The sequence below is a fragment of the Athalia rosae genome, chromosome 1 (genome assembly GCF_917208135.1).
Source record: "Athalia rosae chromosome 1, iyAthRosa1.1, whole genome shotgun sequence".
Lineage (NCBI taxonomy): Eukaryota > Metazoa > Arthropoda > Insecta > Hymenoptera > Athaliidae > Athalia > Athalia rosae.
In genome coordinates, this window is record NC_064026.1 from 3,794,037 (window position 1) to 3,811,870 (window position 17,834).

The 17,834-nt window shown below is 35.7% G+C and overlaps 2 protein-coding genes across 7 annotated transcripts; one reads left to right on the top strand and one right to left on the bottom strand.

The window, feature by feature from the left end:
• Positions 1-77: 77 nt before the first annotated feature.
• On the top strand, positions 78-13,826 carry LOC105690805 (titin homolog). 5 transcript variants are annotated; one of them, XM_048660331.1, is made up of 8 exons: positions 78-236; positions 1,166-1,321; positions 1,559-6,343; positions 6,421-6,514; positions 7,090-7,352; positions 7,478-7,633; positions 7,738-8,051; positions 8,230-13,826. In XM_048660331.1, exons 3-8 carry the CDS (start codon positions 1,583-1,585, stop codon positions 9,827-9,829), a joined length of 7,188 nt encoding a protein of 2,395 aa, XP_048516288.1. In that variant the 5' UTR covers positions 78-236; positions 1,166-1,321; positions 1,559-1,582; the 3' UTR covers positions 9,830-13,826. The 5 variants fall into 5 exon arrangements, with proteins under 5 accessions (XP_048516288.1, XP_048516287.1, XP_048516289.1 ...); XM_048660330.1 differs by lacking the exon at positions 1,166-1,321; XM_048660332.1 differs by lacking the exon at positions 1,166-1,321 and having other exon boundaries at positions 6,421-6,472.
• LOC105690804 (4-coumarate--CoA ligase 3-like) lies at positions 12,095-17,827 on the bottom strand. 2 transcript variants are annotated; one of them, XM_048660350.1, is made up of 8 exons: positions 17,059-17,827; positions 16,703-16,879; positions 16,249-16,583; positions 16,022-16,168; positions 15,881-15,924; positions 15,679-15,754; positions 15,316-15,593; positions 12,095-15,221 (listed from the first exon to the last, which is right to left on the bottom strand). In XM_048660350.1, exons 1-8 carry the CDS (start codon positions 17,398-17,400, stop codon positions 14,896-14,898), a joined length of 1,725 nt encoding a protein of 574 aa, XP_048516307.1. In that variant the 5' UTR covers positions 17,401-17,827; the 3' UTR covers positions 12,095-14,895. The 2 variants fall into 2 exon arrangements, with proteins under 2 accessions (XP_048516307.1, XP_012264325.2); XM_012408902.3 differs by having other exon boundaries at positions 15,679-15,924; positions 17,059-17,824.
• Positions 17,828-17,834: the final 7 nt, after the last annotated feature.

A 17,834-nucleotide genomic window follows, 5' to 3' on the forward strand; every position in this document is an offset into this window, starting at 1 on the left:
AAATCTCTTCGAAGCATTCTTGAACAGGGTTCCATCGCTAAATAAAGCACGAAAAGTTAGCACAAATGCAGTATACGTTTTAGAAAACTTGATCGTTTTATCGTCAGATGGTGTTAGCGTAAAAGCAGTAGGACAGCGTACAGACACCCTGAAACGGGATCGTGTTTTTCACTGTGTAATTTTTTCTATTTTACCGGAAAAACGACGCACTTTCGCGAAAATTTTTGGCCCCAGAGGTGAGTGCTCATCATTGTTGTTCTAATAAAATCAAAAATTCCAACCCCAGGGTACCTGGACTCTTGGAATAAGTCGTACAAGTATCAAGTCAGTGCCGACCTTTTGTTTATTCGTGATTATTTTTTCGCAAACATTTCCTACAAGATTTTCACGATTTACCGTCAAGTCACCGTCCGATTTTCACTCTCAGAAGTTAATACGTGATCCCAGCTTAGTGTTGAGCTAAAAATTTCAACAATTCGAGCCATCAAACGTGAGATATAGGTAAAAATATCACGGGCATTTCCCTGGGCAAGAAGAGGTTCACGATGTATCCGTGTAAATGCAAAGTTTGTCACGTAATTTTTCTGGCGCCAGGGCCGCATCAATTAACCCCCGAACAATAATTTTTCCCTACTGCTCCGAATTGTTATTGAGACAAGAGATGTGACTGCAAGTTTACAGGAAACTCTGACGTTTTTAAATTTTGTATACAATTCTATTTTGTCTTTTTTTCGTCTGAATTCCTTACTCATTTCACGTTTCCGTGTGCATAGCCTGTAGAAAGTATCACATGGCAACTAGTCTCCATTCTATTATACACGCCATCATCCTATTTTTCATTTTTTATTTTTTCCATCAATTTATTTTGCATAGAATCTTTTCGAAAACTTTTTTGCATCGATTTCGACATTTGTTACATTTTGGATACCAGCGATAGATTTGGTTTTGAGAAATTCAATATTATTTATACTCTTTGCATAATTTAGATTGGCACACTTTTATCTTATACCTCGAAAATGTATATCTCTAGGTATTTACAGTTACTTATTCTTCTTTGTTACCCTCAAATAATAATTTTACACATACAAATTTGTTTTTAAAACTTAAAGCAATTGTTCAGCAAGTTCTTGAAATAGCTCAATTGTTTTGTTGCTGGTATGTGCAGATGTGAATTAACGTTAACACCAAGAGAGGTCTCATTTTAAACATGTGCAAGTTTGATATGAAAATTCGAGATCTAGGGGGAAACTTCGTGCTTACAGAAATAACGTCTGGAACTTCGCTTTCGCTCAAGTACCTTCGTACTCGAAGGTAACTCAAGGTGACTGAGAATTCTGAAACAGCTTTTGTCTACCCTGAGCATTAATCAAATACAAAACAAAAGCCAATCGTTATTAAATAGCATGTAATTGTTGTAAAAGGTGCCTTTTATAACTCCGAATGTATTGTAAGACCCAATAAGACTTAGGGCAACTGCAGCTAGTGGCATTAATTTCTCAGTAATTGCAAAATGAAAGCTCCTCTCTAGTATTAACAATGGATATGAACGGGATTTCAGGAGCCCAATGTGGGTGGAAGTGAGATGGCATCCAGGGAGAAGAGACCCCTAGCGCCTTCAAAGTCAAAATCGAAGGTGAATAATGATTGTACATTACCAACAATCGATCAAAAAAATAGAAAGGGCAAAGGTCAGACAAACACAAGGCAACAACAAATTGCTCAGGATATTTTAGATGCTGTAGCTACTGGCAGTCAACTTCCTGTGAAAATAAACGCTAGCTTGCCACGCAAGAAAGCTATAAAAAATTTAAGGCGCAAGCCAAAACTCAAAGCGACAAAAAGCAACCTAATAAAGGTCAAGATTACAAAGAAAGCACCAATTAGGGCTCTGAGGAAAACTAACGCAGAAACCATCAGAGCTGTTAGGGGTAGAAGGCCGAAAAAAATTCCAGAGGAGGACAAAACTATTGAAACTGACATTGAAAATCCTGAGCACGATAACAGTGTCAACAGAACTGGTGCAAAGGGTACCTCTGGAAATACTGTGAAATCTGTACATACAGCTTTGAACACATTGAAACATAGTCTGAAATCCAAACAAATTAAGTACCCCATCAGAAGTGCAGAAGTTGATAATTGTATTACCGAAATTCCAGGCAAGGAAACCGAAGCTACTAACTCCACTGTGATAATTTCAAGGAACAGTCCAAAGGCTGGCAGGAAAGTTAAAATCACTTATAAGAAGCCCCAAAATTTAAATAACGAGGATACTGAAGAGAATACAAGCTTAGAGACCGACGCTAAATTTAATAAGCTTTGTAAAGCAGGAGCTATTGGTAAAAAGTCTATCAAAGAGAAGGATAATAGTCATAAGATCGTTGAGAGTGAGTTGAAGGATATAGCAGGTGCCTCAAAAAATCTTAGACTCAAAAGAAACACTAGTAAAGAAAGAGACATTCAGAACAATACACGGAGTGGAAATACGTTTGATTTAAAAAATATCAAAGCATTATCTGATACTAAGAACTTGGTAGATCTTACAATTGACGAGGTGATTGCCTGTAAAGTTATAGACCCGACAGGTGAAGAGTCGCAGGGATCAGCTAAGAGGTTCAGAAAAGGGAGAAAAGTTTCCGAAAGGTTGTTGTCTGAAAGTGAAATCAAAAAAGAACCAGATATAGACGAATTGAAAACCTCTTTGCATGAGATTAGTAGAGAATCTGACCAGGAGCTGCCAAAAGCAAGTTTTCTTTTTAAAGATATGAACCAAAGTAGTCCTGATACTTCAAAAAACACATTACCCAGAACAAGATATAATCGCACACTGCCACAGCGAAGCCTTCGGAACGGAAAATTGCGCAGATCATCAGAACTCGAAATCAAATTTGAAACAGAAGATCAAATTGGCTCTGACAGTTGTGCCGGTGATTCATCAATGGATGTTCTTGAAGTTGATACATTTTTTTATGAATCCAATTTAGAAAGTTCACGAGAAAATATGAGTTCGGCTAAAGGCGAGATCTCGACTCCTACAAATGAAAAAGGATTGATAAAACACTTTGAAGATGACGAGAACAGCGGTATTGAAATTGGTAATAATAATAATGGAGAACGTGGGGATAGAACTGCTGAAGTTGGGCCAATGTTACGCTCAAAAACCAAAGCTAAGACCACAGATCCTACTGTGAGTGTTGATGGCAAGCCAACTACAGATCTAAAGAACGAAGAAATGAAAATAATCACAAAGGATGCTGGTACACAAGACGACTCAAAAAAAGGCACTGGTCTAGAACATATGCGTAAGGAAAATATTCTAGCAAATATTTCAGATAAACCTAAGAGTCGCCGAAGTAGTTTAAATGTTGAAATGAAGAAAACTGTTGGTTCTTTTTATGAAGCAGATAAATCAGATAATCCCAAATCGCAGATTGATCAAATGATAGAAAACATCAAATTAAATATCGCCAAGTCAATTGAAAGTAAAATTTTTGGTCCAGAGAAAGGTCTAGTTTTGAATAAAAATTTCGAAATGTCAAAGATGGAAGAGATAGTTGCACCGTTGAGTACTGAGTCACAAAAAAAAAGTCACGACGAGGAAGAGGTTGATGCAAATACCCCAAATATTTCTAAGAATGAAATAAACTCTGAAAATTCAGAAAACTCTGTACCTAAGGTTGCTGATACTGCCAAAGAAATTGAGAAAATGGTAATGGGTGACATGGAAATAGCAGATACACAGTCAGAAAAACGTCAAAAGACTGGCAGCGACAATGGCAATGTAGCATCCGTCAGTAATTTGATAGAAGTCAGTAAAAATACATGTCAGGATTTGGTGGATACTAAAAAGGAAGAGCTCCCAGCAGGAAATTGTAGCTCTCATGTTGAATTACTTATGAATGACGAGAAAAATAATAAGCCTACTTCAGCGGTCTCACCGATTATCATTGCCAAATTAGTAGAATGTGATAAGAATACACTTAAAGCTGCTTCAGATGAAGGAAAAAGGAGATCCTTGATAGTTTTGGATAAACTAGTACAGAATAAGAATGCTTCATTACCTGCTAATTCATCATCAAGCATGAAAGACACCTCTCAATGTACAATCAATTACGACACGTTCAAATCGCAGTTGAAAGATGGTACAGACGTTTCCAGCAATAACTGCAATTCGAATGTTACAGAAGGTGCAATATTAGCAACAACAGCTGATGGCACTATGAAATTAACTAAAATTGAAGATGAGCTTATAGAAATCTCCGAAGACCTAGGCTCTCTTGTGGGTTATGCAGCAAATGTAAAAAAAAATGAGACTTGTTTGAATGCCACAATACAATCTGAAGAATCTGAAACATTGGAAAGTATTTCCAGGGAAGTAGAGAGATTGGTGGCTGAAAGCGAATCAGCAGATACAAAACCTACCATATCTGTCCAACAGACAACAGATGAAGTGATTAGAGATGATGTAAGCTGCCTACCAATTGCAAGTGCAGATGTTGGTGAAAATCCAAAATCGGGTTTGGAAAATCCAAATAAAAACGCAACTTGTGAAGACTTCATTGACATTGTTGACAGCGAAGTGGAAACTAACAGATTTTTGGATGCATTAGAATCCTCATTTACTGATTCTGATATTTTGAGCATGGCCCCAGAGATTAGTGAAGTTTTGGCTCAAAAAGAACTGTCTCATACTGATGCTGTTTATTCAAAAGAGACTATAGATTCGAAGAAATTGACTCAAAAATCAGTAGACAGTGTTAGGGATAGCAAGGGGGATGGAATAATTTTTGACCACGATGCAGCTCATAATTGTCAATTATCATTAAATGGTCAGGAAAACATTCTCAGTAGTCAAAATTTATCTCTAACATCAAAGGTCTCAGATGAAGGAACGGAAAAATCGTCAGAAATATCATCTCAGAGTGTGTCACATTTGGTACACACAAATAATGCTATGGAATCGAACAACTTAAGTGTAGAAAAAAGTTCTAACTGCGGAGATTTCGGAGCAGTAACACAAGGGGCGTTGATGAATCAGAAAAATATTGAAAAGGACCCAGAAGTCTCAAAAGAAATAGATAAGAGCAATGAAAACAATCGATCTTCGACTGTTTCAGGTGAAACATCAGAAAAACGAATGAACGACCACCAAAAATCTTCACTTGTGGCAAATGAGAATTTGAAAAGCGATGTATCCAATGGAGAAGGCACTATGAAAAGAGATTCACAACTAGAAAACACTGAAAGAAATATTATTAACGAAGAGCAATCATCCTTAAATGAGGAGAACAAGCGGGTATTGAGAGCACGAGATAGACAAAAGAAGGTGGAATCTGGTAGAAAATCACAAGAGACTGTTCAGAATACAGACATAAATGAGAAAACACATCTAACAAAACAAGTAGACTTGCAAAGGATTGATAATGGTCAAGAATCAAAATTGAGTAATCAGACTAATTCTAATCGTTCATCCAGCACGGATGAAATTGAAAAAATTGTTGTAAAACAAGAACCAATTGAAAAAGGCGCAGCTTCAGGACCATTAATTCGAACCCGACGTGGTCGGGAGGTCAAAAAACGCAAGGATGAACAACAACAAGTACAGAACGTTGCAAAAACGAAACGTAGTAAAAGAGATAACAAGAAATCAGACCAACAGAATAAGGAAGAAACTCTCTTAGACAACGAGGTGGCAAAAATAAACGAAAATACTCAGTCTTTGGCAGAAAAATATCAAAAAACATTCAAATCAAGTGGGAATTTCAGAGGTTTTTCAGAAGGTGGCTCTAAAAACATATTTGGCTCTAACAAAATCCGTAAGAGTGACAATGATCGTAGCCATTCAGAGACTGACTTGGAAAGTGTAAAATTCGAGATGGAAAATGTTGTGCTTTATAAGAAACAGTCAGACAACCTCACTACGCTATCTGACCAAATCCAAAGCGAGTCTAGAAATTCGGTAACTTCAGATAATGGGAAAAAAATGATTGACCATACCTCGAAAACACCCGAAACATTGCATAAGGATTTAGATGAGACCTCAACCTCAAGTGAATCATCTGGCAGTGCTGCAGTAACTCCCAAAATCCTGGAAACTCCTGAGGACAAGGCAAAGAAGGAGTCAATTCTGAGGCTTCTTGGCTTGGAGTCATTAGAGAAGGCAGCAGAACGTATGAATCATCAGAAAGCTAAAAAGGAACAGTATACAGGGACCTTGAAGACTGTTATAAGGGTTCAAAAAGAAAAGGACAAGAAGCGATCGCGATCCCCATTGAAAATGGTTCTGAAACAAGGACGCAGTGATGGAGATGGGGACTCACCTGAATTCTATACTATCCAAAAGGAGGTGAGATATATTCATGTTGAGAAATTTTTCATTTTTAGAGTACTTGTCGTTCATTGAATTAATGGTCGGTAATACAGCAAAATTTATTTTTTCAGCTTGGAACCAGCGGCTTAGGTGACAGCAGCTCCGGTGCGAACCGCAAGTTCTCTACTAATCACAGACATTCTTGCGGTAATCTTGGTTGCGGGCATTTTCTAATAACTACATAATCACACCTCTTTCTCCCATGCTTATTAAATTTTTTAAAATTTACAATTGTTTTATCATACTCATAAAACTTAACACAAAAAAAAAGGTTGTTGTGTATTAAGTGGATTATGTAGAAGTAATGTTGAAGCTGTGACTTTGCCATTTACATTGGGATAATATGATTCTAACACTTGGATGAGAGTATAACAATTATGAAGAAAATAGATACAGCAATCTTTTATGATATAATTCTTTTAGTTTGGTTTATTGAATTATTTTGGATATCAACTTGGTTTCTGTATAACAAGCATGCTTCCAAAATCATGTTGTAATTTTTAGACGAATTCAATGATCAGATCAAGATCCATACAGGCAGCAAAAATTATAAGCTGAAAAACCTATTTACGAGAAATTTATTTCTCAGTACAGCAGAGTTTTCAGAGATACCTATTAATACTTGAACTTTCATCATTTATTATTCATCAACAAATATTTCGAAATAATCAAGTTTCATTATGCAAAGCTCTGCATTGTAATAGGAATCTTGGCTATTGCAGATGAAGATCCGGAGGAATCACCGTCAAAGGATCGACAGTCCCTTGTTATTCCAGAAAAATCTTCATCATTTTCCATACATCCAGGAAGGTTGTGTGCAGATGTATGCTGCTATTGCTTCGGAAAGTTTGGTTCATTAGATACACCAATGCACCTGGCTACAATGAAATCTGACGAACGACGTAAAAAGATTTTGAATGTTGAGAGGCATCTAACAAAGGATTCGTGCCTTTGCGATGCTTGCTATCGCCACGTTGATAGAAAGGTAAAACGAGTCATTACCTTTTAGATTTATATAATTAATGGGAGGAAAAGTACTATTTATCAACACTTGAGTCAGTTGTTGAAAAATTTGTGAAGTAACAAATTTTATTGCATGAACCAATGAAGGCGAATACCAGTCCTACCAACATGCAAAGTAAACCGCAAAGGCAACATCGGCAATTGATGGTATCTAAATGTACTGCGAGAGAATGCAGAGAACCAGCAAGACATCACGTAAAGCGACGATGGCTACTCAAAATTAAAGCTGGACTGCAAAATCAGGCAAGTATTATACTTAAAAATTCATGGACCCGCTACTCATATTCACCATACTGTTCATTGGTAATAAAAAGTTTTTTTTTGTAATTTATGTTCTAATAATACAGGTGGACATAGACTGGGAATCAAGCCAGCATACTTCGATGTCTTTTTGTGTGAACCACTACTCAAAGATTGAAAGATTTCTAACATGTGCTCTTTGCAAGCGTCGACTAGCCAGAACTCACACACATCAATTAGTTGCTGCTGAAACTGAAGAATTGAATGAACGACTTAGACAACAGGGGATACCAGTTCCCCTTTCAGTTGGTACTTTTGTCTGTAAACTCTGTAGGTATTTTACCCAGCTGCAACTGAAGTACAAAGATATTGAAAACATGAACGCGAACCACAAGTCTTTCTTCAAGAGTTATCGGAAACGGTGAGTATTTTTGTAGTGCACAATTTTACTTCAACCGACTAATTATCATACACCATAAATCAAATTAGCATTTTAAATGTTTCCAATTTTATTTCACCTCAAAATTAAAAGAGAAAAGCTTCAGTACGATTATAATTGGGATGATGAAATAGATGTTGTTGAACAATATTTGTTACAGTATTCTACACTACCACGATATTGAAATACTGGAGAACGAAGAAGACGATTCGTCTTCCCAGAACCAGCCTGCCAAAGACAAGGAAAAACGAAAAAAGTCGAAATGTGGACAAGGTAAGAGTGGTAGCTCTAAGTCCCTTGATAGTGCCCAGAATTCCACATCTGAAAAATCAACACCTGAACCGAATAAAAATGACGGAATCAACTTCGAAACAGATAATGATAGCTTTGGCAATCGTAATTTAACGATTGGAAAGAGCCTGAATCAAGATCGACCTGACATTCAAATTCTGAATGTTGAGGATTCGATAGAAAATCTTAAAAAGCGGAAATCTGTTGACCTACAAGCCTTCAATAGTAGCTCTAACATTACCAGCGAAAATACGAATGATCTTGTTGAGATACTAGCTATGGACAAAGAAGTAACTTTGACGAGGCTACCAAAAAGGGCAAGGACAAACAGTGATATCACTCCTGTTGTTCAAAGATTAGGGGCAAATCCTTCAATCAGTGTTCGTACACTATTCCCTGGAGAAGAAGACATGAATTTACATGCAAATGTTGAATTTAACAACGTCCGTGAGGTTACGCCTCAAGGCTGGGAGAAGTGTGCCACCATGATACAGTATGACAGAGATACCAAACTACTTTGGCAAGAATTACAAAGACCATATGGCAATCAAAGCTCATTTCTTAGACACTTGATACTTCTGGAAAAGTATTACAGGTCCGGTGATCTGGTGTTAGCCCCCAATGCATCTCGAAATGCAATTAACTACTCGACGTCTGTTCAGAATCGGTTAATATCTTATGAGGGACCAGAAAAGGTCGACGAACCAATTCTGGAACCAATTTCATCAGAATTTGCCAATCCACGGAGATTGAGCGGGGGTTTCATGATGGAGAGAGATAGACTTTCCATACCCAGTACTAGTTCTTACCCTACATTATCAACGATGAATTCTATTAATCAGAGTTCGCAGTCCAATTCATCGAAAAGAAGTCCACCACATATTTTGAAATTAAATACAGGTGTGTCCATCATAAAAAAACCTCCACCAAACTTACATCGCTTAAATTTGCCTTCAACGAGTACAGGCACCACAAATAATGCTAAGCGTAAAGACAATAGACTGCCTGTGACGTCTGGTGGTAAAGTGTTCCAGTTGAGCGAACCTGAATACAAAAAACTGCAGAACTTGAAAAAGCAGAAGCAAATGCTTAGTGAGAAGCCAATGCCACCAAATGTTAACATGGCAACAACTAGCAGCGGCTCTGTATCTCCATCAAACCTACATAACAGACCAGCAACTCAATATCAGAAGGCACAAATAGCTGCACAGACGCAATTTCAGAAACATTTGCGAATGCAGCAGGAAATGCTCAGCAGACAAAGCAGAAGTGATTTCGAACCACTGATTTGTGACGTTCGGTCATTATCAAACGAAAACAGCCCGACACAAAATTTGATAAATAATCTAAACTTACCAAAATCAATCCAAGTTACTACAAAACCTCCGAACACGATTCCAATAATGCCAAAAATTCCAAAATCTCTGACCGTGATACCACAAACGATCACCAGACCTACTGATAAATAAAAAATTGAAATAATCAATTTATTAATTTGCACCACTTTTTGGGCCACGTTATGCATCAAAAACTTTATCATGACAATTTTATATTGTAGTGAAAAAATGAGAATTCTCTCTTGAAGTAACTTAGATTATTACCACTAGTTGCTTTACACCTTTCTAGAATACAGTCAAATGAGTTTCGTCTGGTTATGGTCAATCAATTGGATTTACACATATTATTTATTATCTAGAGTGTTGAAAATTTTCTTTATCGATATATGTATAGTACCATTGAGCCTTTAATATTTTTGCATTATTATATATTATCAACCGCGTGTACTGCGATTTTTATTAGTTGTACAGTTTTTTTATTTTTTTTTTTCTAATATGTTTTTTTTTTGTAGTAGATGAGAATGTAGGCTAAGAGAGCGCACTTCTTTATTTTCACCATGTTCTATGCAATACTTGATTTATTTGAATGCATAACAGGGACTGATTAGGCCTGCGTTAACAGCGGATTAGAAATTTGAAATTCCGCGTTGTAAAATATTCGAATTGTTGAATTCAGATGGATAATGAAATATAGCCTTTTTTACCAGATATAAAATTATCACAACGTAATGGTGAATTAGTCACTGACTTTTAGTGAATCAGATATTCGAAGAATTTACCCAATATATAGTAGACAAAGAACAAACGGTTTCGAGGTCCGAACGTTTCTCAAATACCCGAATATTTCGAGAATTCGCAAAGTCTGCAAGTAATATTTACAATAACGTATTGTGCAACGTTTAATATATATCTGTAAAAGAATGATTCTGCAGAAATGAATCGAATATTCTAGAAAACAAATTTGCAGATCGTAAAGATTAATTAGAACATTTGAAAACATTCAAATGGTTATACAGGCCAAGCAGTGATACTAAATAAATATAAACGGTCCGGTAAATCTTATGTTATTCTAGCACAAGACCTTACACTACTGAATATATCAATGTTCATTATGAAAAGTGCCTAAACATTGTGAGAACATGATAGTTATTATCTACCTAATACGCTAAAATGACTTACGACGGTATATATAAATATTAGTTATTACCTAAACAGAACCATATCAGCGCTACCTAAATCATTTTTTTACGTGTATAATTTAGGGTGAAAGTGTGAGGAAAGAGTGTTGGATGTCACCGAGCAGATTGCTTTGCGAACTAAGTTTCCTCTACCCTCGTGTTGCCTTAATCAACCCCTATTAAAAGTAACCCATTAATTGCGCTATTATTAATTTAATTTTTTTCATCAATTTTTCACCGAGCTCTAGATCTGCTACATGAAATGATTTATCAAATTGTTGAGAGTATCAGTATGCCATCATGTCTGTGCGACCACTGGTTTATTTTTGCTTAATATCCAGCACTCTTGTGCGTATTATCTATACTCTTAGATTTAGAAGAATGATTAGCCTTTTATCTTTTAATTATATAGACTTACACATTACACCACACACACACACACACACGCGCGCATATATATATACACACAAAATAATGCGTCTCAAGCGAGGAGCATAATAGTAATCTGTAATTACGAAATGAAATTAAGTATAAATAGTTAATTCAATTTTAGGACATGCGTTGAGCTTATTTATTATAACATAATTATAATGTACATAATTAATAAATAATAACGATCATAATTCGCGTAAGATTCCTTAGTTTTATTAAAAGTGGTAATATAAAATGAACAGTTTTTGAGACCCATGCTGCACGGCAATGATTGACATTTGCCACCATTAAGAAATTATCTGTCCTTGATAAAGGGTATTCCTGATACTGCGATCACTAACCACTTACAATGCTTTTTTTATGCAGTTATCTCAAAAGAGTGTGAATCAATTTTCATATAAATAGTGTGCATACAATTTGTATATAGTGCAACCGGCATAAAATTTCTGCCAGATACGGTTCATTTACCACTTATGCGTTAAAGCATCGATTTGAATAAAAACTGCCTATGCATGGGCCTGAAGCCTGTCTACTAAGTGATAGCTCAACTGTTTAGCAGCAGCTAAGTGTGTAAGGAGAGGGTGTCGGATTTCAAATTAAATGAAAAGAACTGTTTGAGCGATCATTATCCATTTTTTTTTTTAATCTGTGTATTTTGTAAATACTGTTACTGAGTAATACTGACTTGTATTATGGCATAGAAGTTTTCATTTGCTATATTTGAGATTATTTTCAAGAACACAAAATCTGCTTATATCTATTGCAATGAGTCTTTCCCCCCCCCCCCCCCCCCCCCCAAGTGCCACTCTATTACCCAATCAGATATATTAAATTTTGCACGGTGTAAAAAGTTTTCCATGATAATTCACATAAAGAAGCGTATTTATGTAAGTATGGAGAAATCAATCTAAGGGCTGTGTAACATTTTGTATCGACTTTATATAATACAAGGTGCAAAGTTTGAATCATTGATTGACATACCAAAACATATGAGATGTATCCATGTGTAGAAGATCTGAAGTATAAGTAAGATGTAAGTTCCAAGATGTTGATGTGTTTTAACATCGACGTCAGTTTTTCAAGTAGATTTGACAAATTCCTTTCTATTATCCATACTCTTGCAATAGGACAGAAACATAATTTCGCGTACTGTGTACAAATTATTTATCAGTAAGGTTGAGTTCTTGAAGTTTCATCTGTTATTTGGCACTCTTTATCCTCCGTTTTTGTGGATTACAAAACAGCAAGTAGTTCAGGAAACTTTGAAAAAGTTAAACAGAAAAAATAACAAGAAAATGTTACAACGGAATATTGCAGCAACCTACATATATGAAAGCTACTAATTACATGTAACAGAGTGTAATACAATGCAAAGTATATAAATAATACATTATACATATAAATTCTCTATTTTACTAAGGATATTTTTGATATATATAAATATATTATATATATATATATATCGAATTCAAATTAATTATTGCAAACGCTCGATAATCAGTTATTGTTGTTAAAGGACAGTTATGTCTCAGAGTTTAAGGAAGAGAGAGATACCGGCAAAGTAGACAGTGAAATTCGACTCTTCCGCAAAAAATATGATGTAACTACATACATTTGCGCAAAGATGCACGACAAAGTATTGGGAATATTGTATCAAGTGTATAATTCCTGCACCTCTCATCAGAACATAAATTTTGTGGTTTGGCCTGAAATTCAGACGAGCATCCTGAATTAGAGGGTAGAATTTTGTTCCATTGTATATTTTTCTCGGTATCTCATACTCATCCTTGTGTTACACACTTAGGTCGTATGATAGATCTACGAACTAAGCTTAAGTTTTAAGAATTCTATTTTTCTGGTGGCAGAGGGTATATCTATTGTAAAAGGACTGAGGAAAATGATAGTGACGTTAAACAGGTGTTGTAAAGAGTGATATAGGACACTTTCTAAGGGCTTTATCCAGATTTAATGGTAGCATCTATTTAAGGAAGGCTGAAACCATGAATCTTTCAAATATTCATCTATAATCAATCCCAAATTTTCTTCGAATATTCTTCAACAATAAGTTTTGAAGTAGCTCAGTATCGGCTGTTCGAGTGTTGTTCCTAATCTTTGATCGTTTATCTTGTATAACATAACATATGTATATTAAATCATCAAACTTGCAATAAAATTTATCGTGTTAATTTTCACTTTTTTTTGTAATTTCCATTGATGCATATCGCGCGCGAACATATTAATTACTTTTATCGTCTTCCACCAAAGTGTCTTGTATTACTCAATGCTGCATGTGTGTTGTATATTAAAAAGAATATATGAATGCAAAAAAAGATGAGAAAAAAGATAATAATTTGAATCCCATGCATGGTTAGAGGCTGGAGATATTTTACAAGCAATAAAAATGTCATTGCTATTTGAAAAGTAATATTTACTTGTGGTCTGTTCATTCACCGACTTAAATATTTTTGGAAATTTATAAAAGTCGCAATAAGGATTAGGTATTTCACTGCCAATTTGATTTGATACCTATGGGCTTACTATTTTTACAAGCCTGTTACACATTAAAAATATTTTTTATAAAGAAAAAATGAAAGAAAATTGAATTATTGAATTGAAAACTACCATTTCATCTGAATCTCTTTTTTTGTTTCACCATCATCGCAACAAAATTCAAAATTGATGGAAATGATGAAAGTGGTTTAGGTTTGTAATAATAAAAATTCGCGATAAACTGAATTCTTCCCTGATTGAGTTCTCCTCACGTTATTTGAACATCTGAATGCGCGAAAACAAAAATTGACTTATGAATTAACGTTTTCGTAAATAGGTGCTACCTTTTCAATTTGATACTGGAGAGATTGATTATTTTAAAAATCATTGAAAACAATTTAAAACAAGTTGATCTCTCTTCAATTGAGCCTGATAATCTGTAATGGGTGACCAACAGAAAATGGGTACGATCAGTTAAATGCTAAGGTATCAGACGCGCTGTGTAATTTGGAATTGACATCAGCGAGTGGATTGTTAATTCAAATGAAAATGACGACGTCAGCGCACCTGAATTTTGGTTATGAAATTATATGTTATTTAAAGTAATATTAACATACGTTACAATTATTATAACTACTTTTGTTTATTTAGTTATATCATGTAATAGTTATTATTAGTTCCCTTTGTATATATTCGCAACATTCAATAAAAATACAAAAAAAACAAACAAAAAGAAAACTAAAAAACAACCTGAAACAATTTTATATTTCAAGAACTTATACGCACATTTACGTAATACCTATATTGTTTTCGATTGGGAACAATTAGGAAGCGAGTCACTCTCTATTCTCGTACATCATTATCAATTATTTATTCATTGAACAAAAATAATAGTTCCTGAAACATAAATAGACATTAGAAATATAAGTCTTTGTGGGTGTAAATTAATACTTGGAATAAAAAAAAGAAAGTTCTCTTATAACCGAAGTAAAAGATAATTTCCATCAAAAGGTGATTTAAAAATGAACTATTCGCAGGAAATCTTAAACAAAAGATAAAAGTTTGGAATCGTTAGTTGTCTAGCAAGATCGATTCATTTTACATATTCTTCAATTCCCGCCTTAGTATTTTACCGGCGGCACTTTTCGGGATTACGTCTATGAATTTGACAGTTCCCAATCGCTTGTATTTTGGTACACGTTCGGCGATGAATTTTTTTACCGCATCCTCGTCGAGTCTTTTTCCTGGTTTGCATACTACAAACGCCTTGGGCAATTCACCGAACTGAGGGTGTTGCTCTCCAACTACTGCAGCGTCTAATATGTTTTCATTAGATCGTAATAGTTCCTCTAATTCTGCTGGGGGAACTTGGAAACCTTTCACTTTTATCAATTCTTTCAGTCGATCCTTAACTAGTATGTGACCTGGAATCAGGTGAAATGAGCGAAAATAAGAAAGCCGATAAAAGTTAAATGAAAAAACAAAATGGATAAATGTCACGAATTAATATTTGCTAACCGATCTCGTCGTAACATCCGATATCACCGGTCTTATACCAGTCACCATCCATCGTTTCTGCCGTAGCTACAGGATTTTTGTGATATCCTTTCATTATCTGGGGACCTCGAACGTAAATTTCTCCCACTTCGTTGACCCCCAAATTTTTTCCTACGTTCTGCTCATCTAAACCAACAATACGCAAGTTTGTGTTTGACACAACATATCCAACTGCGTTTAAATTGTCCAGTCCATTATCAGTTGTTGAAACAACTGGACCAGTTTCGGTTGCTCCGTATCTATAGCATACTTCGTTAACGTGAATATATTGAAGCATTATAAATTCGTAATTATCGGTACGGTATAAATATAGGATTTCCTCACCCCTGTGCAACTATAATTTCGTGATTAGCTTTATTCAAGAAACGCCGGACGCTCTCCTCACCAATTGGCGCAGCTCCTGACATAACAAAGTTAACTCTTTCTAAATGTTTCGAAGCGATTAGGTCGCTGTTTCCCAAAAATAGTACCAGTGGAGGTGCTAGGTACAACAAATTCGATCCAGCCTCTAGACATTTTACCATACCTTCAGGAGTGAATTTTCTCAAGCATAATATCTTAGCCCCTCTGCTACAAAGATTATGAAAAACCGTCTCCAATTTTGTTGGAAAAGATGATGAACTGGACAGGGCCAGATCGATAAGAACTCGTGTAGTTTGTCGCTCACCACAAATAATTCAGTAGTACGACGACCATTCCGTATGCATGAAATGCCGGCAATATTAGGGGAAGTACGTCTTGATGTGTTTCGGTTGTTTCGCTACCTGTATACACCCCTTTCGTGCTTAGCTGTTTGAAGTTCATGATCATATTTCTGTAAAGCATGTTTCAAACTATGGTACCGAATTCGATAATCTATTTGTAACGTATCTCAGTTTAGTATTATTTCATCACCGATGCGACAACTCCACCCCTTTTGGCAATCCAGTTGTCCCACTGGAATATGGCAAGTATATAGCTTCATTACTGTTATCTCTTGAGGTTTCGGATTCACTTATCATTTCAACGGAATCTGATACCAGTTCGCTGAATCTGATAGTACTTTCCGGCAAAGAATTATTGATTGATTCGTCAATTAAGATTATCGGTAGTTTAATATTGGAATTTCCAGAGATACTCTGTTTTGCTAGGGTGTATAGTTCTGGTATGGTAATAATTGCGCAAGCATCGGAATTTATTAATTGACGATCGATTTCCTTTGCCGTGGATACAGGATTTGACGTAGTTATCTGTAAATGTAGAGTATAATTTACATTCTTATTAAAAAATCTAGATGAACATAAAAAAGCAATTGGCAAAGACTCAAGTTCAATATATCCTCATGTTGCCGAAAAGTTGATAAACTTACTTTAATCCCAGCCTCTGAAGCTCCCAAAACAACAATAGGAAATTCAACAATGTTCGGTAAAATTACGGAGATGATACTTCCGGGGCGCAAATTTAATTTACGCAAAGAATTTGCGAATTTTCCACTCAATTTACGTAGTTGAGCGTAAGTATATGATTTACCAGTTATTGGGCAGACCTATCGATCAAAAACAATACCTATAATGTGATTAAAAAAAATTTAGAATCACCAAGTGTGAGTCAATTCTGTTCTGGGCACGCATTTCCATATCTTAGTGTTGAAATGATATGACTTTTAAATTAAGAGTGATGACGACGCGATTAGCAATGTTCGCATGTACAATTTGATGGCCTTACCACTGCTGTTTTGTTGGGCCATCGATTTATGTTTTTCCAAACGAATTCATGTAAAAGTTCTTGACTAATTTCCAATTCTTCGAATGGACTGCTCACAATATTTTCTTCGTTCACTCGCAACTTAGTTTTTGTAGAGTACCAGTTGCTCTGACATTTCGTTTGAATCGACGGGGTGGATAGAAATGCATTCTTTTGCGTATCAACATAAAGCTCATCGCGGTGATTTCCATTGGCAGCAAAAAACATTCCTCGTTTATTTATAGAAAATTTGAAATCTGGTCTAACATTCCAGCATCCGAATTTTAACACTGATCGATTCAGTATACGAAAAATATTTGACATTATCGTACTTATATTGTGATCTACAGCGGTTTGTAATAACACCCAGCGCAACAGCGATAACTTGACTGATTGAGAAATGGTTGACTTTTCACTACGAGTTGTGAGCTATAGCGATTGCTGAAGTGGAAAAACAGCAGCTCGTGTGGTCTGTGGAGCACAAGAACTGAAAGAAGTATCAAGATTCGCGACAGCGAATCTCCAAGTACTTATTGGTCGATTAACAATAAGAGATATTTTCAAACTTAACGCACACGTTCAAACAGACGTAGTGCTCTGTAGGATCTGATCAAGTCAACTGAGCTTGTGGTCAGCAGTCTTTTCGTCTCAGACTTCCCCCAGTCATTGAACTCTCAACCTTGATTTTGTCGCTTAGAAGAATTAACTCGGTATCGCGTGCAGTTGATTACATTTTCAACATTTGCGTCTGTTATTCA